General features: G+C 36.5%; 1 protein-coding gene across 3 annotated transcripts in view; it reads left to right on the top strand.

The window, feature by feature from the left end:
* The window catches only part of FOCAD (focadhesin), a 268,670-nt gene that overhangs the window by 64,914 nt on the left and 181,390 nt on the right, over window positions 1–22,366 (top strand). For all 3 annotated transcript variants that reach the window (XM_037495054.2, XM_037495055.2, XM_037495056.2), the window contains 4 exons: window positions 2,132–2,233; window positions 8,581–8,785; window positions 12,219–12,425; window positions 19,062–19,149. In XM_037495054.2, coding sequence (XP_037350951.1) covers window positions 2,132–2,233; window positions 8,581–8,785; window positions 12,219–12,425; window positions 19,062–19,149 — 602 coding nt within the window. The remainder of the gene's footprint in view (window positions 1–2,131; window positions 2,234–8,580; window positions 8,786–12,218; window positions 12,426–19,061; window positions 19,150–22,366) is intronic.

Here is a 22,366-nt window from a genome sequence, read left to right as displayed (position 1 = left end):
GCTTCATGTGGCAAAGTTATAATGACAGTGATCATGCTCTCAGTGAAGTAGAAGCTTAATTATAATAGTTCTTTGCTATATGTTTGCTATTTCTAATCCTACTTTGAAAGCATACTTCTTAATGCTGATGACTTGATTTAACTTGGATAAACTTTTAACAAGGAGATAGAGCCTTAATAGTTTTTTGGAGTAAGGAGTGGGAACAGGTAAGGGATGACTTATGATTACACAAAACCTATGTGTTAATTTATTGGATTTTCTTCTTAAGTGGTCATGAATGCCATTAGCTAGAAAATTAGTGGATGGTCAGCATGATGACTATCAGAAGACATCATCCCTTTCCTTTTTTTTCATGTTTAATTGAATATGGCCTACTTGAACTTACCACCTAAGTTCAGCTGATGTGATATGCCTGAGAGACTTGTAGAATTTGTAACATTTGTTTCTTAATATCTGTGGTAACCCGGGTGGAAGCAAATTCTACATAGGTTTAACTGCCAACAAGTTGGAATTTGGAAATGTGATTTTGATACTATTTTTGAGTTTTGGCATATAAATTGCTTGGAGCAATTTATTTCTTAGCAATGGCAATGGCAATTCATCTGATCAGTGAGGAATAGTCTGTGCTTTAACAAATAGGAGGCTGCCAGCATGTGATAGATAGATTAGTGCTTGATAGATTAGGTGAGGATGAGGAGAAATAGAGAGATGGTGTTGCAATATCCAGAAACTGTGTAGTAGTAACAGGAAGATGTTTAACTTGAGTGTTTCAGTGTGATGGATCTGCCATACTTGTTTGAAAGAGAACAAAAATCATAAAGCTTCCCTCTTCTGTGGTTTTTCACTTGTAGGTCTCAACCCTGGCAATACAGTTGAATTGTTAGAAGAATTAAAAAAAATTACTAATGGACTCTACTCCTAGCAACCCCATTATTAGTGAGATCTGGCCATTGGTATTTTTAAAAAAGCTTCACAGATAAATCTAGTATTCAACCAGGGTTGAGAACCAGTGCTTTATAGTAGTGCATCAGAGTTGTCTCTAGAGCTCTTTATTAGATCTGTGCTGGGCCTGAGAATTGATTTGGATTTCCAACAAGTTCTCAGGTGATGAGTGATATTGCTGGTAAGGTAATCATATTTTGGGAACCACCAAGAAGGCAGTCTTAAAAAATCATTTGGGTGTAACTGATGGTCTGATTTTTCTTTTTGAAAAATCATTGCTAGTGATGTATTGTTGGGTTAAAATTAAGATTAAAGAATAGCACCATATGTGTTATTCTTTTTGTGCTAAAGAGTTACTTCCTATGTATATATTTATATTTTTTTTACAAAGAGCATTAAAAATTTTATTGAAAAAATTTTTGTGGTGGAGAAAGCCACATCAGTGTTAACTAAAAACTGTTCATAGACCAAAAAGCTGATGTATTTACAGTTTTTAGGATATTTTTGAACTATTTAAAATAACTTGTTTTATTGTTCTTTTTAAAATGTCTTTATTTGAGAATTCTTCAGGTTTCAGATCTAATGTTTTGTTAAGTCTACATTTCTTAATGGCTATACTACTAATAAAATGATTCTTCCTCACTCAACAGACATTTCAGACATTATCAATTTGGACAATCTGAAATTTGGGAGAAATATCTTTTTTCTCATCATAAGTATGCTGGAGGAACAGATCCATATGCTGAGAAGAATGGCGATAACTGGAAATAGAGAGAGAGAGATATAATGCCTTCTATGTTGGGACAATGTTAGAAGAAACAGAGTTTTCAGTTTTAGAAAACGTGGAGGAGCGCAAATGAAGTACTCCTAGGAATGAGGGAGTCAAGGGAAGGCATGTAAGGGAGCTACTAGATTCAGGAGTTTGGCCATTATCCCACAGCTATTTCGTGCTAGAGTCTGTTCTCATATTTGGGTCTCTCAGTCTCTTGGGTTCATTCTCTTTTCTGTAAAAATTAGATAAAGGGGAAAAAGTGTCAGTTCTAAGGAACCAACTGCAATAAATGCAGCCAATGATAGTTTTATGACAATTATGAATCCTTGGAAAAGTCTGTAGATGGTGTGGGCTATATTTGGATATTGAGAATGTGTAGTCCTGAAATGACAGCTTTCAATGTGACTTGTTTTTCAGAAATCATCCTCAGCCTTTGATCACTGTGCTTGAACATAGACCTGATTGCTGGCCGGTACTTTTGCAGCAGCTGACAGCTTTTTTCCAGCAGTGCCCTGAAAGGTAATGTAAAGTAAAATAAATGAGGGCAGTGGAATGGTCTATGCTAATTTTAGAGCTTATATTTTGTTTTTCAGCTGCTTTGACTATAATGTTTTCTCTAGAAGAAAGAAATGTCTTAGAGTAGGATGGAATCTTCTTTTTTTTTTTTTAAGAAAGAGACAAAGGTTTTATTGATGAGTAAGTATTGAATATGACAAAAGGTAATAAAGTTAGGTATTAGTTAGGAGAGCTGATTAGAAATATTAGAAATATATATTAGGAGTATTTAGTTTACTGCACAATACATAGAGAAAATAGGTTCCTCCTCCTGGAAATTTATTAATGAGTTAAAATCTTCATCAGAAACCTGCCAATTAAAATCAAGTAATACTGCCAGCTGGGACCAAATAGTCTCTATCTGTGTACTTAGTTTGGCTTTACCAAGACTTCCTGATGGTCCTGAAAGATACCTCCTTTCTTCTATCCTTGCTACCATGGCCCTGACTCAGGTTGTCATTTTCTCTGATTGTAGCTGTCACCACTGTTCCTAACTGGCGTCTCTGCCCTTAATCTCATCCTGCAAAAGGCCACTCTCTAAGCATCCCTCAGAGTGGTGTATGAGGAGAGCATATATTACTGTCTCACTCCTTTGCTTCAGTCATCACAGCTGTGGTTTTCAAACTGCACTTGTGGTGTGTGGGCTAAGCACAGGGAAGGCCCCACGCTGCTTCAGCTGTGTTCCTTAAAATTTACATGTTATTTCCTGGAAACTGTTGATTGAAAAAAAAAGATAGGTTAGTTTCTGAAATAGTTGGAAAATCCCTGGGCTACAGGATAAACTCTAGTATGTCATGCTAGGCCCTGTGTATAATATGGCTTCTACCTATTTCATCAGTTTTGTCTTCCCATATCTTTATCTTACAGTTTCTGCTTCAGCAATACACTGACTGACTTTTGGTTCCACACAGGAAGTGGTGCTATTCTTTGGCTTCTGTGCTTTTGCTTTTCATGCCCACCTTTTACTCCCGGGAATCTTCACCCAACCCTTTCATGACTTACTTCTCTATTTTATTTAATTTATTTATTTTTTTTTACAGATTTTTAAATTTATTTATACAAGAACTGGGGTACAGGTCAGAGGTGCGGGAGGGTGAGAGAATTCACCAGAGACAGAGCAGGGAGCAGAACAGGCAGGCGGACCGAAGACACTGCTGAGGGGAGCAGTGGGCAAGACAGAAGAGGTCTGCTGTGCCATGTGTGTATCTCTCTGGGCGGCTGGGAATTGAACCCACACTGCAGAGGCTGCGGACAGCCTCACAGTGCAGCGCTCAACCCACTGTGCCACTGGGGAGGCCCTTACTTCTCTATTTTAAATCTCTATTTAAAATCTCTGTTCTCTGGGCCTCCCCGGTGGCACAGCGGTTGAGCGCTGGGTTGCGAAGCTGCCCGCGGCCTCTGCGGCGCCGGTTCGATCCCTGGCTGCTCCCCGCCACCGGAGGAGGGTCCCATATGGCGCGCAGACCTCTCCTGCCGCCCGCTGCTCCCCTCAGCAGTGTACTTCGGTCCTTCTGCCTGCTCTGCTCCCCGCTCTGGCTCTGGTGAATTCTCTCACCCTCCCGCGCTTCTGACTGTACCCAGTGCATGTATAAACAAAACAAACAAACAAATAAATAAATAAAACATGCCTCTATTTAAAAAAAAAAAAAAATAAAATCTCTGTTCTCTGCCCTAGTTCATGCCTGTCCTAAACTAGGTAATTCTCATACTTGCGTCCATAATAACTTCAACGGTGATTTCTAACACCTGTATACTTACTACATTGCCCTATACTTACTCTTCTCTATTGACTGTGAAATCTTCTCCAGGGCAGGGACAGTGCCTCATTACTTTTGAATTAATAATGCCTGGCTCATTTTGGGTTGCTCTGTAAATGTTGAAATTTATATACGTGAGGCCCAAAGATTGACTGGACTCAGTCAGTGGGCTATAGGGTGCCTCCCAATAGGTAATGTCATCATATATTAGTACCATCAGGTAAGGTGATGATATGGAGTCATTACCCTGGGTAATCCAGAGCCTGAGTTACATTTGCCATACCAGTATACCCATGTTTTGTTTTGTTTTCCCTTGAAGGTGTTATAGTGTTCTATAGACACAGTTTCTTAGGATTCCATTTCTGAGTCTGTAACTTCAATTTTAGATGGAATTTCTTTGCAGAATGGACTGCTGAAGGAAAATTTTTTTTTTAAGATCTGTCCATATCATGCATACAAGACCCGGGGTACAGGCCAGATGCATGGGAGGGTAAGAGGATTCACCAGTGACAGAGTGGGGAATAGAACAGACAGACTGACTGAAATACACTGCTGAGGGGAACAGCGGGTGAGTCAAGAGAGGTCTGATGTGCCATATGGGTATGTCCATGGCTGGCAGGGTTCAAACCCTCGCTGCAGAGGGTGCAGGCAGCCTCGCAGCCTAGCGCTCAACCACTGTGTCACCAGGGGAGGCCCGGAAATTTTAAAGACATATAGGGAACACTGTAATCATCTGTCAGTGAGAAAGATCCATGTAGCATTTTAACCAATAACTCAAAATAAACATCATTATCCTCTTATCCCTCACCTAGGATTGCATTTTCAAAGATAAGGTATTAATATTTGCTAAATAAGTCTTTGTTTAGCTATGTCCCGAATGGATTTATAACTGCATTGTTTAATGGAATTACCTTTGTTAAATAGATGGTATATCAACAGTGTCATCTTTTTAAATTATTGCTAACTTTGTTAATATGCTTACTTTTAGGGCAGTTCTTAAGAATATCTCTCTTTTCCAGTGCTTGAGATAATTGACAAGTAATTTACCCTTTTGTAATTTTGATTTTGAAGGAGTATTATTATTTTGGAACTTGGAAGTAGCTGTTCTAAAGAAATTTGCCAGATATGCATAATGAAAGGCTTTTAATTGACTCTTGTTTATTTACTGATGAGCTTTATTGATTAATTTCTTTTAGTTTAGCTCTTAGGTATTTGTGTCTGCCATCTAGACTCTCTTAAAAGTTCTAAATTATTTTATATTTATTTGCACAGAATAATGTCAAATGCCTCATTTCCACTTTTGCATTTTGGGCTGTTTGCAAGATGAAATTGATAATTCTGACTTCGTTTTTCAGCAGACTGTTAGCTTTCTTAAGTTTAATTTTAGAGTAAGCTAGCAGTTTTTAAGTTGTTGTTTAGAAGGTAATAAAGGAAGTTGGTAATTTATTAAGAATATAAATAACAATTCACAGCCATGGCAAAATGTTCTGAAGATACCTTCTATTCTAGTTCTTTCTGTGTGAGGAATTGTTGATTATTATAGTAGCTGTTTGTATTCATTCTTAATAGTACATAGATGTTATGAAGTTTAACTTTGTCTTAGAATTTTTGAACATTATTTTATAATTAAATTCTGCATTAATTTGTAGAAGACCTGTGATAGTAAAGTTTTACCTTTATGCAACTGAGAATTGCGTAAATTGATATTGATGTCATGATCTTCAGACGTGGATACTTAGAGATTGTAAGAAGAGCAACATTAAATGACTTACTCAGGGTAATTTATAGTCAGTGGTAGAGCTGGATCTAAGCCTCAGGTTTTTTCACTCTCATTGGAGATCTTTTCAACTATTTCTCTCTCAGTGAAGACTTGTGTATAGATACATATACAATTATTAAATTTTTAAAAATCTCTTTTATTGAGGTAGCGTTGATTTATAGTACTGTATATGATTTAGAGGTATGGGGTCACATGTTGCCACAGCACATTTTTGATATTCTTACTCACTTTGAAATTTCAGGTTATTTGTTTTTATTATTTTCCTTTTCTCCTGAGCTCTTTCAGTTTCATACCCCACTGAAGTAAGATTTAATCATCAGATAGCATGTAGGAAAGATTTACCCAAGGAGATTTAAAAATAGTATATTATCCTTAAAGAAGCTCAACATTGTTCTCCTAATGTCAAATAGAAACAGTATCTTAGAAATATATATTTCTTTATATGAAATTTTCATTTCACCTTCAGCATCTTAACAGAAAACTGTTAAGCTCTTCATGGATAATCTTGACACCTTGTAGTATTTATTCTCTAGGGAATGCATTATTCGAGAGAGATGGGGAAACACTGTTTCTTAAATTTCTTCTCTGGAAACTTATTCATATTCCAGCCTATGCATACATTATTTGCTTGATCTAGGAAGTTTTTTTAGCATCTGAAAATGAATTTATGATAGATAGGCTTCAGTAATAATTATGAATTCAAATGTCCTCCGTTTGATTTTTACAGATTGTGTAGTATTTGTGCTTGTGATTAAGAAAAAAAATCCTCCAGATTGTGAGCTTTACCAGAGCAAGGACTTTATCTATTTTTGTTTCATGCTTTGTTTCCAGTACATAGACGAGTGACTGGTACACCGTGGTTACTTAGTAAATTTTGCTAAGCGAATAAATGAATGAATGCATAAATTAAATCTTACTGACTTGGTAACTTTAAAATTTTTATTAGTGTCAATGGTGTTTTGAAATCACATTGCTGTGGAATGTATGATATTATAAAATTAAATTGTCAACCTTAATTAAAATGCTCTTTCCTTCATGAAATATTGCATGTTTTACCTTTCTTTTCACTTTTTGTTCTCTAGTGCAGAACAGAACTGATTGCCCATTAGACTTTATGCTTCTGCAGGATAGATAATAACTGATTCATTGTTGCATCTTATCTAATAATTATGTGTAATAAATATGAAAATCATTAAATGAAATTATGATGTTTAATTGATGCATGCTAATTGTAAAACTCTATATCTTAGTATAACTGAATTGATTCATTTAATGATTGAGCATCTCTTTGAAGCTTAGAGTGTACACTTATTGGTGATACAGTAATAAACAAGAATCTGTGGTCCATTTCCTCATTTGGCTTGTCATCTGGCAGGGGATATTAAATAAATAACGACAATGATGTCACTTTCCTGTAGAAGCACATAATGGGGTCTGAGCTAGGTTTGTTATCATGGAAAGCATCGGGACTTTTGAAGGAAAAAACTGAAAAATGGTAGAAATTCAGTAGAGGAAGGAAGGGAAAGGAGAGAGGACGAGAAGAGTATTGTGGCTGAGGAAACAGCAAGTGGGAAGAAAGCCTGGAGGACTTGGTTGAAGATCTGAAATAAGCTTAGTCTAGTTCAGTGCAGAGAAGAGAGCCAAAGTAAGTCTGGAAAAAATTCTGGGACCAAATTATGGAGGGTTTGTGAATTGGGCTAAACACTTTCATCTGAAGGCTGTATTTTTTAAAACTGGTTAATGACAGGATCACATTTTCATTTGTGAAAGGTCATTCTGGCATATTAGTGACTTGGGTCTGTGTGCTATTAGGATACATTGAAATGCAAATAGATAGGAAAGATTTGTAGGGCTTCTTACTTCCTTTGAGTGGGAAAAGCTTAAAAGGAGAGAAAAAAATTATCGGATGGTTTCACTTATAGGAAGAGTATAGTGGAACCAAATAAGGGATCAAGAAAAAAATAATTATAATAAATTAAAAAACAAAATTAACAGGCAATTATAAATCAGAGACATTCTGCAGGGGAGGGGGAAAGAGAGGGATCAAAACAGGGGCTGGAAGAGCACAAGGGACTATGGTGATGGTTCAGGGGTGAATTGGTGGTGGGAATTCTTTGGGGACTACACCTGAGAGGAGAAAGCAAATATTGTACAAAAACGAACCATGATGTAAAATATATATAACATTTTTTTAGAAAAAGGTGGGGCTTGGCAAATTATTCTGCTTTTCTCTGCCTCAATTTCTGTATCTGCCTAATGGGATAGTATTTTATATTTCTTAGAGTTGTGGTGGAGATCAAATGAGATATAAATGCAGTAGCTGTCACACTGTAAGTAAATGTGATCTGTGATTAATATAATCTTGGAAGGTCTGTGTGACTTTGTTCTACACAGAACCCCATCTGTACAGTTTTTCCAAAAATGCATTCCTGTTTCATACTCCCTGACAGTGCATCCTGACATCTATAATTTTAGAAAGCTTCTTAGATGACTCTGATGTTCTCCAAAGACTGGTCCTGGGCTATAGATGCTTCTGAGTATGCAAGTAGAGACTCAGAGTGCAAGTAGAAATCAGGTCATTTTCCCCAGTACACAACCCAGCTGTTTGGTATGAGTCTAGGTAGGTCATGGTGGAACAGAAGAGTTAGAAAACTAACACTTGATGGTATAATAGTTTGTGATATGTGATGAGCTATTTACGTTGATCTTTGCCTTTTACCTGCTTGGTACTCTGTTTAACTCAATGACTAGTTTCTGCATTATATGACTTGCAGGTCAGAAGTTTCATGTATCCAAATCATGGCACCATTTCTATGGTATCTATATTGTGAACCATCCCAGTCACAAGAATATGCTAAACTCCGATTAGCCCTGCTTAAAGTCTTACTTCAGCCCCGGGGTCTTGGCGAAAAAGGACAACCATCAATTTTGGAACAACAAATACTTCAGCTGTGTTGTGACATGGTTCCATGTTTGCAGGTAAAGCTTTGCATTCTCCTTCATAGCAAAGTCTCAGTGAATGTTGATTTTTGTCATTATACATATAGAATCTCTGGTTTTGGCAAACACAGACACAATGCTGGCTCTAGGCTTTTAGAGATGATGAAGGAAATAAATCTAGTGTTAAAAATATATACAATGTTAACTGAATTCACAGCATTATAAATCAATAGTCTATCTTAGGATAACTAGGATCGAAAACTTCCTTGTTTAAGAGACTTCTTAGGGAAAAGAATTTTAAGTTGAATCTCTCTTAGACACTGAGAGTTAAAAGGAAAAAAAAAAAGATCTTTTTGGGCAAATTAGAAAAAGGTGCATGTCTGGGCAGGTTTAGTCCTGGGGATGCAGGGCTTGACTGAGTTCTGGCTATATTCCAGTTTCTACATGTCCCCATATAACATGTGGTGACCCTGATGGGTCCTGCTCTTGAGAAGCTTCTAGTAAGGGAGTTAAGACAAGTGTTGTATTTAAATTATCATAATTCAAAGTTAGATGGATGAATGATGTTGAACAGACATGGGGGATAAAGTGCTAAGGAGTTCAGGGGAAAGATAAATTTGAGTTAATGTCTCTATAACCTCAGATTTAAAAAAAAAACAATCCTGTTGCAGTTTGTCATGATTTTAGTATAGTGATTCATTTTTTAGGCTATCCCATCCCATAATTGAGTTTGAGGCTCAGAATCTGAGCACCATGCTGCTTAGTGAATGGAGAGAATCGGAATATTTTTCAAAATGATCACTTGCGGTCACAGATGACCTGTTTTAAGTTTGTTAGCAAAGAGTGACTAGAGTGAATCTTTCCTTTGTGACTCATAAATAGGCTTTCCTGTAATCAAGGCAGAGCAAAGTTAATTAAAATGAAATCTCCTGTGGCTTTTCCAAAGATTTGTTTTGTGTGGGCAATAAAGCAATATATAGGCAGAATGTTTTGAGCTAGATTGTACGTTTTCACATCATGGCTGCATTTCCCTGTTCTGTGATGATTGGTAGAGCAGTGGAAGATCTGGTAAAACTTTTTGTCTTCATGAACCTATATTGACAAATTAAATACTTTTTTTTAAAAAAGATTTATTTATTTATGCATGTAAGTACTGGGGTACAGGCCAGAGGTGTGGGAGGTGAAAGGATTCACCAGAGACAAGGTGGGGAGCTGAACAGGCAGACTGACTGAAATACACACTGGTGAGGGGAGCAGTGGGTGAGTCAGGAGAGGTCTTCTGCACCATGTGGGTCACTTCCCTGGCCGGGATCGAACTCATGCTGCAGTGGCTGTGGATAGCTTCTTAGTGCTGTGTCTTAACCCCTTGCGCCACCAGGGAGGCCCCAAATTAACCAGGGGGGTCTCAAATTAAATACTTCTCAAAGTGAGCTCTGTGGAATATCTCTGGGAATCTATGGCTTGATAATAGTCAAGATAAGTGACCAAAAAAGTGATACATAATTTGAAAGTCATGGAGTTAATGATTTAAATACATATAATCACTTACAAATCCACTTTATTAGAAAGTATCTGAGAGTTGGGAGTGAACTAGGGACAATGTAATCCCTTTTCCCACTGATTACAGGTATTTCTTATATGCCCCAAGAGACAACTGTCCCATAAGCATTGAATATTTTAGTGATAGAGAGGATGCTATTTTGCAAGGTAACCAATTATTTTTTTCAAGTACTTTTGCTAATTGATCTGCATTTTCCTAAGACTTTATCCATTAGTCTGCTTTATTTTCAACAGACTAAAACAAAACAAAACAAGCATTTTTAAAACCCTTTTACTGTTTTTCTCTCTTCCTTTCATTTCTTCTTTCAAACTTCCATCTTTTCCCCCCCTTCATCAATTATTTATTTCTCTGCATGAAATGGTTTTCAGATTTTTCACTATCCTTTGCCAGGAAATCTCTAGTATATTGGTGCTTAGAATGCTACTATGACATTTTTCTTAGAGCTGAATATGCCATTACAGATGTGGTCCAATCCATATTGAACACCTTAATATAATCACATGAATTAATTTTTTAAAAAAGAAATAGATTTGCCTCCCTACTTATGACCTATTCTGAAATGATGGCCATTGAAACTCTTACTTTTTCTCATGCCAGTTGCTTTTCCATCTTTTATTTATCATATTATCTTTTTTGGACTCACCTGCTTTAAACTTCACTATTGACTTTGGTTCCAGTAGTTCTTCCTTTGTAATTGTGATTCTTGTCATCACACATGTTATTCAGTGCACATGATCTGTTTTTACATAAAGATGGGACATTACTTTCAAAGTATTCTTGTTAGGAATTCTTGTTAGGTAATGCTTAAGACTAGAGAGCCTTTAATACTAACTTGCCAAGGTTGTCTTTCAAAAAAATATTTTTACTATGGAAAACTTAAGGTATGCACAAAAAAAATGTACTCAACGTAATATGTTGTCCAGTAAAGATGAGGCTTTATTTTAATTCCCTTTCTGAGTGACCTTTTGTTTTTCTAGTGTATATTTGTAAAAGAGCAAAATAATTTAGCTATTGGACTGCTCAGATTTATTTTTTATGGCTTGGTATTTTTTGTGATCTCCTCCCTCTTGGTCTTTTAATATCTTTTTTTCTCTTGCTTCCTAGGGATTAATTTTTCTCTCTTAGTATAACTTATAGTCATTTGGGTTATTATGGTGGTAACGATTGGTAAAAGATACAGCTGGTCAACTGTAGGGTTTCCTCTTGATGAATTTAACAGACACAAGGCTCCTGATTGAAGCAGATGGTTCATTGTTTGTAATCTCTGGGAAATGCCAGTGTGTCTGTGAGCAGGACCATATCCTTAATACCAACTCCAGAATTTTGATCAGAACAGCTGGGTTTGAATTGAATTGGGATTTTCAAGAGCACCCAACTCCTTCCTATCTAATACATTTGTTTGTTGAGAAGACACCCTACCATTTGAATGTGGTCTTTCATTACGTCTGCCAAGTGTTGAAATGATTTTCTCAATTAAGTTTATCTGAACAAATATCTTGTAGGAAAAGTACTTAGTAGTGCATTAGAATAACATGCTAACTTTACTATCAGGTAACTGCACTGAAATAGAAAGGGAGTTCATTTGGAGAGCGCAAAACCAATTTTAATTTCTTTCAACATATGTAATTTGTCTTAAGAGATCTACACTCAGAGAAGTTAGAAAAATAAATGCAAAGAATTTGTTCTAACCAGCTATTACAAAAACAGTAGTAAATTGTATTTTGGTTAGTGCCAAAAGGAGAAGGCAGAGTTGTATAGTTTAACCCTCTGAGTTATGCACATTTCTTCATCTCATCAAATCTTTATAGGTCTAGAGAAAAATATTTTATTGTTAAAGCTTCTTATATAACTCAGAATTTTCCTTTGTGTGTACTTAATATATAATGACTTTTTTTTTTTTTAAAAACACAGTTAAAAGATTTGATGCAGACAACAGAAGTAATGCTGTTTATTGAAGAAGTATATTTAAGCCTTCTGCGTCATCCTGCTTTCTGGAAAATTCAGCTTACCCAGTTGACCCTTCAGCTCCTGTGTGTCTGTGAAGCCAGCTTAAGGATAACTGGGGAATACTCATCTTTAATCCACCTTTTAGAGCACAGTGTTGAACTTCTGAAGGAGGTAAGGATAGTATGGAACAACTACTGAACAGTTACTGTATGCTTTACCCACTTGAATACGTAGATGTAAAGACATATTCAGTGACCTCAAGGGACTTATAGACATGCAAATAAATAATTGCATTATAGTAAGTTAAAGTGCTTTTCATTACAGTAAGTTAAGGTGTTATGGAGGCATATTTAAAGAGCAGTGAGAACACAAGTTAAGGGACATAGAGCATGTGTTATTTTTTTTTTAAAAACGATTTATTTATTTATTTATACAAGCACTGGGTACAGTCAGAAGCGCGGGAGGGTGAGAGAATTCACCAGAGCCAGAGCGGGGAGCAGAGCAGGCAGACTGACGAAGCACACTGTTGAGGGGAGCAGCGGGCGGCAGGAGAGGTCTGCGCGCCATGTGGGACCCTCGCCCGGCAGCCGGGGATCCAACTGGTGCTGCAGAGGCTGGGGGCAGCTTCACAGCCCAGAGCTCAACCGCTGTGCCACCGGGGAGGACGAGCATGTGTTATTTGAGGATGTCTCACTAGGAATTTATATGGTACATAAGAGAAGTTGGAAAGACCATTCTGGCTGCGACAAAACATGTGCCCAAACACAGAGAACAGGCAGACATGGCTGGTTTAGAAAATAAGAACGTGTTGAGAATTACTAAAGGATTCAGGTATAAGAGAAAATATCATGAAGGATCTTCCATGCTCACAATTAAGTTTACGTTTGTTTTCTTTGCAGTAGAACGCTATTCACCACCTTTAAGCAGAGAAATATCCTCATATTTTTGCGGTGGAAAAGCTTTTTGATGGGAGAGTGGAGGAGGGTTTGGAGCAGGGCAACATAAGTAGGACAGTAAGTGGGAAGGGAATGTGTTAGACTCCTGGGGCATCACAGACTGGGTGACTTGAACAAAATTTTATTTCTCACATTTCTAGAGACTAGGACTTCCAACAATCTTCCAACAAGATTGTTGGAATAATCTATAGATAATAATATATATTTATATTTTATATGTTATGAATGTGATATTTATTATGTGTAGCAGTAATCTATTATCAGTAATAATATATAGTAATGTGTATGTAACATGTATATATATACTTACGTAGAAATATATGGCCGTATGTTACATATTATATAGTTGTATGTTATATATAAGCATAACAGAATATCCACATTATATATTAAAACCCTATTCAGAGGCATAATTTATTAATATAAGTATACCTATTAGTATAAAATAGATAATACATATGATATATGAGATAGGTAATATAGAGAACATTTATAGGAAAATATAAATAGGTAATGTTTCAGAGATAAATATTTTTCTAAATTTAGCTATTTGTATAGCTAACTTACCAGAAGGTGTATGTCTTAACTGTAAATATAATAACTTAGCAGGTAAGCCCTGTATTCTTTTGTATTTATACTAGATCTACGTGAGTAGTAGACATAATTATTGATTATAATTATGGTTTAATTCATTTTACTGTCATTTTCTGACTATTTTATTGCATATTCTCTCCCACTTGCAAACACACAGCAATATTTTTTAAGCAGCTTCCTATGGCAACCATAAACCTATAGAAATTACATGAAAACAGACAAAGCTTATGAAATGTACATTTCAGTCAAATGGCTCAAACTAGTGTGCACACAAGTCATTGGTGTTGGGCAGAGTTTATTGAAAATGCAAAACCATGGGACCTACCCTAGAGAACTGAATTAGTAGGGATGAGTGGGGCCTTTTAAACTAATATCTCAGGGGGCCTCCCCGGTGGCGCAGCGGTTGAGCGCTGGGTTGCGAAGCTGCCCGCAGCCTCTGCAGCGCCGGTTCGATCCCCGGCTGCTCCCCGGCCACCGGAGGAGGGTCCCACATGGCGCGCAGACCTCTCCTGCCGCCCGCTGCTCCCCTCAGCAGTGTACTTCGGTCCTTCTGCCTGCTCTGCTCCCCGCTCTGGCTCTGGTGAATTCTCTCACCCTCCTGCGCTTCTGACTGTACCCAGTGCTTGTATAAATAAATAAACAAACAAACAAATAAATAAATAAATAAATAAATAAATAAATATCTTTAAAAAAAAAAAAAAATAAACTAATATCTCAGGTTATTTTCATAATTTTTTTGTTGCATGAGACAGACACCCTTATAAGCATCCCTCTGATCTAGAAATTTAACTTTTCCAATCATGGCAGAAGTTGTCCACAAGCCCAGTCCTAACCATAGCCCCTTTAATGAAGCCCCTGTCTATGCTGACTTTTATAGTAATATCTTCCTTGAATTTCTTTATAGTTTGATCACCTATGTGTATATGCCAGATGCCATGATGTCAGTTTCGATGTGCTTGCATGTGTATGATCTGTCTTTATAGGATGATCCCCTTCCAGCCCCTCTTTATTCTTTGCAGTTTATTTACTGACAAACCTGGCTTATGTGCGCTGTAGAGTTTTCTACATTGTGAAATTTACTGTTTGCATCCTCAAGTGCGCTTGAACATGTTTCTCTGTTACTAGGTAGTTATAGAGGCTTGATCAGATTCAGAACATTTTTGGTTTCATTTTGTTTTTCTAAGACTACAGAGAATACTATGTTCTTTCATCGAGAAGAACATAATGTGTGTTGCTCCTTCTTTTTAGGATGATACTAGCCATTGCTGCTCAATGTCTGGTTCCATTAATTCATTAGGAGTTAAAGCAATGTTGATATTCTAATTCTATAATATCTTCTTTGTTTATTAGCTGGAATACTTCTATATAAGTGAAACTCACCCTCACTATTTGGCTATCCAGTGGTAGAGTATATATAGGAAAAATAGGATAAGCACTTGACTTTTCCCCTTACATGTTTCTTTAAAGTATTATTTTGAATTTATAGATTTAAATGTTCTATGTATTTCAATCTCTTATAGATAATATCCTTATTAAAGTTCAAATTGTCCTATTTTTGGCCAATAGAAATCTCTTCAGATAGGCTCTTGAGTCCAATTTTTTAAATATTTTTGATTATAATCTAGACTTGCAGTATATTTTCATTTAGAAAATCAAAGTGTCTGGGAGAGAAGGTCATATTTATTTTGTTTCCCTTCTGTCCAATATTTTAACAATTTCAGAAGAATATAAAACTAAGTAGAGCTGTTCAGAAATTTCCTTTTCTTCAATCCCCATTCTAGTTTTCCTAAGGCAAAAAAAAAAAAAAAAAAGCGTAGGAAGCCAATTTGTAAACATACACCTTTAGAACTATATGTCCTATAATGTGAAACAAAATGAAGAAGCATAAAGCAGTTTTATCATCTATTTTGAGATTTTACCTACATTTCTAGATTGCTGAATTTATCACCTGAATATTCAGTTCAAATATTACATTAACTTTTCTTTTCCCCTTTGTTCTCATCCTACTCTATATATTAAAGATGTTTCATTGCCCACTGAAAATGGATTATTTCTTAGGCTACATTAGTTTAAGTGGATTTGGTCTTAGTTGAGCTATTTTTTAGCCTTATTTGGGCGATCATAATAACTTCAGGCCCTTTCCATTTCAAGAAAAATACATATACTCTGATCAGCAAAATTGATGCTGATTGTGTGGAGATTGGTTAGCTTTCAAAGTGAAGCAAGAGCTCAATATTCTGGCTTAGGTAAGTCCAGGAACTAGTGATTTCTAAGACATCACCATTAGATAATTCATTTCTACTCATCTTTAGTCACTGTGTCATATAAAGTTTTCAAATTCCTAAGAAAATGATCTAGTTTGAATCAGTCAGCTTGAGCTAGGCTGCCATCTCTGTGTGTCTGCTACAGAGATTTACCTCTGATGAAGCCTTTCTTAATAAGTAAGTTTTTTTTTTAAATTAAATTTCCACCTAATAAAACAGACAAACAGCTTTACATACTGTCTTGTTCACAGCGGCATTCCAAGGCCCAGTGTATGTACTTAGTGCTCATACATAGGTGGTGTTCATTGATAGCTTTCATTTGAATTGAGGACAAAAAATATGGACTCTAAGCAGTCTATCAAGACTCATGTGGCCAAGTATAAAGGCATTCCCTTATTTTTTGTATTTTACTCCTTTTCTCTAGATAGGTTCTGAATTAGCTTCAATTTCTTCAAAAGTAGATTTTGAGTTACCATAAAGGCAAAAGAAGAGCCTGGATTTCCACGGTAGTAACTGTGGAATATAAATCCACAAAGGGCTTATGCCACAGGAGCTCCTTTGTAAGTGTGATCTCAAGAAGAAGGTGGAAAGGGGCAAGACAAGGAAAGTGTTGAAAGTGGAGAAGTCAAGTTGGGCACCAGTTGCGCAGTCTCACAGAATCTTCTAAGAAACTTATGATGTGTCACATCTTTCCAGAAGGTTCCTGCATAAGGGGGGGAGTATTTATCCCTGAACTTCTATAGCTAGCTCATCAAGCCTTGGCATTGGGAGCATTAATTGACCTCTTCTAGATCTCTGACTGGTATAGGGCAAGAATCAAGAGTTGTTATAGCAGGAGCTATACTGCTGGGATGTTTGAAGTGGAAACCAAATGTCCAATAGAGACTTTTATTAAAAGATCTCATTAAATGATACCATCCTTTGGTGTTCATTAAAAATCAATGAAACAAAATCTCTCTGTTACGTAAGCAATTTAAGACAATCTACCCTAATCCACCATCCTTTTCCTTATTTTTGGTGTCTTACATCTCTAGCTCTTTTCATTCCTAATGGATCTGGATAATTCTCAAAGTGTTTCTTCTTTTTATTTTTCCTTTGTGTTTCTCTTTCTTTCAACTGGGTATTTTTTGCATTTATAATGAGCTCAGTGATTTGAGATTAATGATTTGATCTTCCATTTGTTTTATTCTACTTCCATAGCTTTTGCCAGAATTTTAAATCTCTTGTACCAATCTTTTCACATCATGTGTCTCTGTTATTTTCTAAAAGTTTCAATTTCTATTTTCTGTTCTAATTTTACTTCTCATGTCATTCACTTGTTTTTCTGAGTTTTCTTCCATTTCTTTGAATTTCTTTATCAAGGCAATTTTGAACTCTATCTGATTGGAGTATTAAATCTAAGATGTATTTGTGGTTAGATTTTGAAGAGTTATTTTCTCCTTGGGATGACATATTCCCTTGAGGCCTCAAAGTGCCAAGTGTGTATTTTTCCATTGGCTCATTTTACTTCTATAAATTTCCCTGTATTTTTGAGTATCTGTAGTAGTAACTTCGAGATTTGCAGTATTTTTACTTTTCCAGCACATGGTGCTGTGTTTTTCCTTGCTTTTCTAAGCTTTATATGGTTTTTGGTGTTTTGCCTTTCTGGGTTTCCATACATCTGGAGATCTGACCTTGTAGCTGCTAAGTTGGGGGTAAGGGAGGGACTTGTAGTAGTCTAGTCACGGGTTGAGGGATGGTGGCTCATTTTTGTGTACTGCCAAAATTCCATCTCTCTGGGGTTCCAGACCAGCTCTGCAGTCTGTGGTCTTTAAACTTAGTGTTTTCTTTACTTAGACACCTCAGAAATCCTTTGTCATTGGGCTTTTATGTTTTAGAATTTAATGTACCTATTAATTTTGTCTTTTTCAGTTCATTCACACACTTGATGAAATTAACAATTTTAAATTTCTATAGTTACCATTAATATGCTTAATAAATTGCTATAATTTAAAAATAATATCTGCCTTCCTAGACATTAATGTTTCTTTTATTCTAATAATCATGATTTATTAAATTTGCTTAGTATAATTCCTTATGTAAGTTAAATGTATGCATCATGTCTATACTAGGTAAGTAGATAATCAAGGTACTTCATAGAAGAGAAATTTTTTTTGGATTAAGTACTGTGGGTAGTTTTTAAAGATTTACTCTTTTAAATATATTGGTCTATTATATTGCTTTTTGGTCATACGCAAAACATTTTGAATTACATGTGGTTTCTGGAGCTTTTGCCACTTCTCCCTTTATTAGAGCAGGGTTTTTTTTTTTTTTTTAAGATTTATTTTATTTATGCATACAAGAGCAGGGGTGTAGGCCAGAGGTGTGGGGGGTGAGAAGATTCACCAGAGTCAGAGTGGGGAGCACAACAGGTGAATTGATTGAAATACACTGCTGAGGGGAGCAGCGGGCAAGACAGGAGAGGTTTGCTGTGTCATGTGGGTCAGCTCCCTGGCTGGGGATCCAACTAATGCTGCAGTGGCTGCAGATAGCTTGATAGTGCTGAGACTTAACCCCTTGCATTCACATGGAGGCCCCTGAGCAGACTTATTATAACTGCTTTTGAAAAGTTTTGTGGGCCTCCCTTTGTCATGCAGGCAGTTGAGCACCGTGCTGTGAAGCTGTCCACAGCCTCTGCAGCGCCGGTTCGATCCCGGCCAGCGGGCAAGGGTCCCACATGGTGTGGCAGAACTCTCCTGTCTTGCCTGCTGCTCCCCTCAGCAGTGTATTTCATCAGTCTGCCTGTTCTGTTCCCCACTCTGTCTCTGGGGAATCTTCTCACCCTCCTGCGCATCTGGTCTGTACTCCAGTTCTTGTATAAAATGAATAAAATAAATCTTTAAAAAAAATTTTTGTTTTGTAATCTTTCATATTAAACATATGACTCCTGTGTATATATTTTATTATTCAATCCATGGCCCTTGGAATTTACTCACCAACTCTTTTTCTTTTAGGATTTTCCCACTGAATTGGTCGTAATTGGAATAACTTTACTACTTCTACAGACTCCAGCAAGTCAGCAGAAGCCAATCTTAAATTTAGGTAAATGAAAGTATACTCACTAAAGTAAAATGTGCCTATAACATGAATAGTGGCAAGAATCACTTGGGGCATGTTTCATGCTATGCTGTAATGGGCTGGTAGCCTGTGACTTCATTTTCATTCATCTCCAGGGATTTTTATTGCGTCTGTTCAGGAATTTTCATAATTGGTTATTAATTTTTTTTTCCTTTTCTAGCTAGGTGTTAGTTTTTGCAAGGTTCCATATAGCATAATTTAACCAACTATCTTTTTTTTTAATAATAAATTTTATTTTTATATTCCCCATACAATTGCAACCCCCCCATTCTGACCCCAATCCTTCCCCTCCCGCCCCCCACCCCCCCAAAAGTGTCTCTGGTTCATAGTTTTTTGTTGATTTTGATTTTCACTTTCTTATAGTTATTCATTTTCCTGGTCCCTTATTTAAGTTTTCTAGATTCCTGCTATGAGTGAGACCATCCGGTATTTTTCTTTTTCTTTTTGGCTTATTTTGCTGAGCATGATCCCTTCCAGCGCCATCCATGTTGCTGCAAATTACATGTGTTTATCTTTTTTGATTGCTGAGTAATATTCCATGGTATATATGTACCACATCTTCTTGATCCAGTCATCTATTTTTGGGCATTTGGGCTGTTTCCAAAGCTTAGCTATTGTAAACAGTGCTGCTATAAACATAGGGGTGCAGGTGCTCTTTGGAATTGATGTTTCTGTGTCCTTTGGGTAAATACCTAGGAGTGGAATTGCTGGATCATATGGAAGCTCTATGTTTAGTAGGTCCAGAAATCTCCACACAGCTCTCCATAGTGGTTGGACCAGTTTGCACTCCCACCAACAGTGCAGAAGAGTTCCTTTTTCTCCACACCCTCGCCAACATTTGTTGTTGCTAGTTTTTTTAATATGTGCCATTCTCACTGGTGTAAGATGGTATCTCATGGTAGTTTTGATTTGCATTTCCCTGATTGCAAGCGATGTTGAACATTTTTTCATATGCCTGTTGGCCATTTGCATTTCCTCTTCAGAGAAGTTTCTTTTTAGCTCTTCTGACCATTTTTTGACTGGATTATTTTCTTTGTTGTTGGTGAATCTCATCAGCTCTTTGCAAATTTTTGTGATCAGTCCTTTATCTTTAGTGTTGTGTGCAAAAATGTTCTCCCAGTTTAACCAACTATCTTGACTGTCTTTTAGAGCATAATAAGCTACACCATTTAGCAATGATATTGGTAAATATATTTGAAGCAAAAATTAGCTTTTTAACAGTTGTACAGTAAAGTGGGAATCAATAACATAAAACCCTTGAAACAAAATAAGTTTTTAACATGTTTGTTTTTAACACTCTGTATATCATTACTACCCAAAATTGGTGCCACATTGACCAAGCTTTAACTTATGGTTATTGTATTAACCTTTCTAGAACAAATGAAAGATAGTACTCTTCTGACCATTGTTCATTTAAAGTAACTCAGGGACTGGGGCTAAAAGGAGGCAACAATGTGGTAGAGAATCAAATTGCTAGACCTTGCAGATTGGCAAGACCACATATTTTACAGCTGCCTCTCTTTTCGTGGTCCAGCAGAATCCATGCTTTAATGGAGGACATGTCTAGATTATGTTGTTATACTGCCATGACGTATTAATAGATTTCAATTCTCCTTTTTAAAAGTTTTTTTATTTGTACATACAAGAACTGGGGTAGGGGCCAGAGGTGTGGAGAGTGAAGGATCCACTAGAGACAGAGTGGGGAGCAAAGCAGGCACATCTACTGAAATACACTGCTAAGGGGAGCAGCAAGTGAGACAGGAGAGGTCTGCTGTGCCATATGTGTGCCCAGGGTGGAACCCAGGCGATGGCGGTGATAGTGTTGAGACTTAACCCCTAGGCCACCAGGGAGGCCCCCTAGATTTCCATTCTCAATTGGCCTTGTGCTCACATGTGCCCCCCTCCTTAGTTCTTTTTAGAACTGCTTTTGCCTTTTTTTTCAATTAATAGTAGTAGTGGACATGGAGCAAAAGCACCATAAAGGGGTTTTTAGTAAGTTGTAAGTTGTGCAGCCATTACCACAACCTAGTTTTAAAATGTTCTCCTCATTCCCCCAAAGTATCTTATACCCATTTGCAGTTAATGCTCATCCCCACCCTTAGCCCCAGGCAATCACTAATCTGCTTTCTGTCTCTGGAGATTTGCCTTTTCTGAATGTTTCTGGTAAGTGGATTTTGTAAGCCGTCAGAGAAAACACATTTCTAATTCTGAAGTTATTCCTTTATTTTGTCTTATAGGCTGATACAGAATCAGACACTTCAGTACTTTTATTATTTGGTAAATAGCAGACATTTTCTTTTGTAAACCTGTGTTTATGATAGGGTATTATCTTATTTAGATTTAATAAGCCATATAGAGAACTATTGAGCCAGTTGTCATGTTGAAAATTAAGGAAGAACTCTTGCTTAGTGTATTGGGAAAGAGTTTTCCAAGAAATAGGGTAACGAAGAGAATATTGATTCTTTCAAATTTCAAAAATGCACAGCATTAACACAATGTTATACTTATTAATTACTGACAATGACCTTTGTTGTTAATAGCAACTTGTTTAAAATGCTGTGTATAATATATATTATTATAATATATAATTTATTATAATTTAGAATATGGGAGTATTTTATTTTCTGTTAAAAGACTGAATATTCTTTATATCTTAGAGACAGCTATGGATTAAGATCAATACTTAGGCCAAAAAAGTGTCCATTAATAGTGTTAGAGTTCAGCTACTTGATTTCATACCATGTTCCAAATTGACTTCTATGTGATTTGAAATAAAATACTGTCAACTCATTGACATGATTTAAGGCTTGTGAACTTTTTTTTTTTTTTTTTTTTTGGTGTAGTGGAAGAAATCAGTTGTTTGATAATCGAGCTCTGAAAGCTATGAATAACATTTTTTCAGAAACTTAAGGTTCATTTAATAATCATGACAAAAGTATATTTGTGGGGGAACTATTCATGTAGCTAAGTTATTGTATATTTGTATGTATATTTCTAATGAGTAAGTTGAGTTTTCAAAGAAAAATGTATGATTTCACTTACAGGAGGAACATAGGGACACCATTCAAGAGATAAGGGGGGAAAAAAAGACAAAACTTTCAGGCAAAATATAAATTGGAGACATTTATAAGGGGAGGGGATGGGAAAGAGATCAAAATGGGAAGGAAGAGCACAGGATGGT

Source organism: Talpa occidentalis, unplaced genomic scaffold (assembly GCF_014898055.3).
Source record: "Talpa occidentalis isolate TD23 unplaced genomic scaffold, MPIMG_talOcc4v2.1 talOcc4.7, whole genome shotgun sequence".
NCBI lineage: Eukaryota > Metazoa > Chordata > Mammalia > Eulipotyphla > Talpidae > Talpa > Talpa occidentalis.
This window is presented reverse-complemented; position numbering and strand designations above follow the sequence as displayed.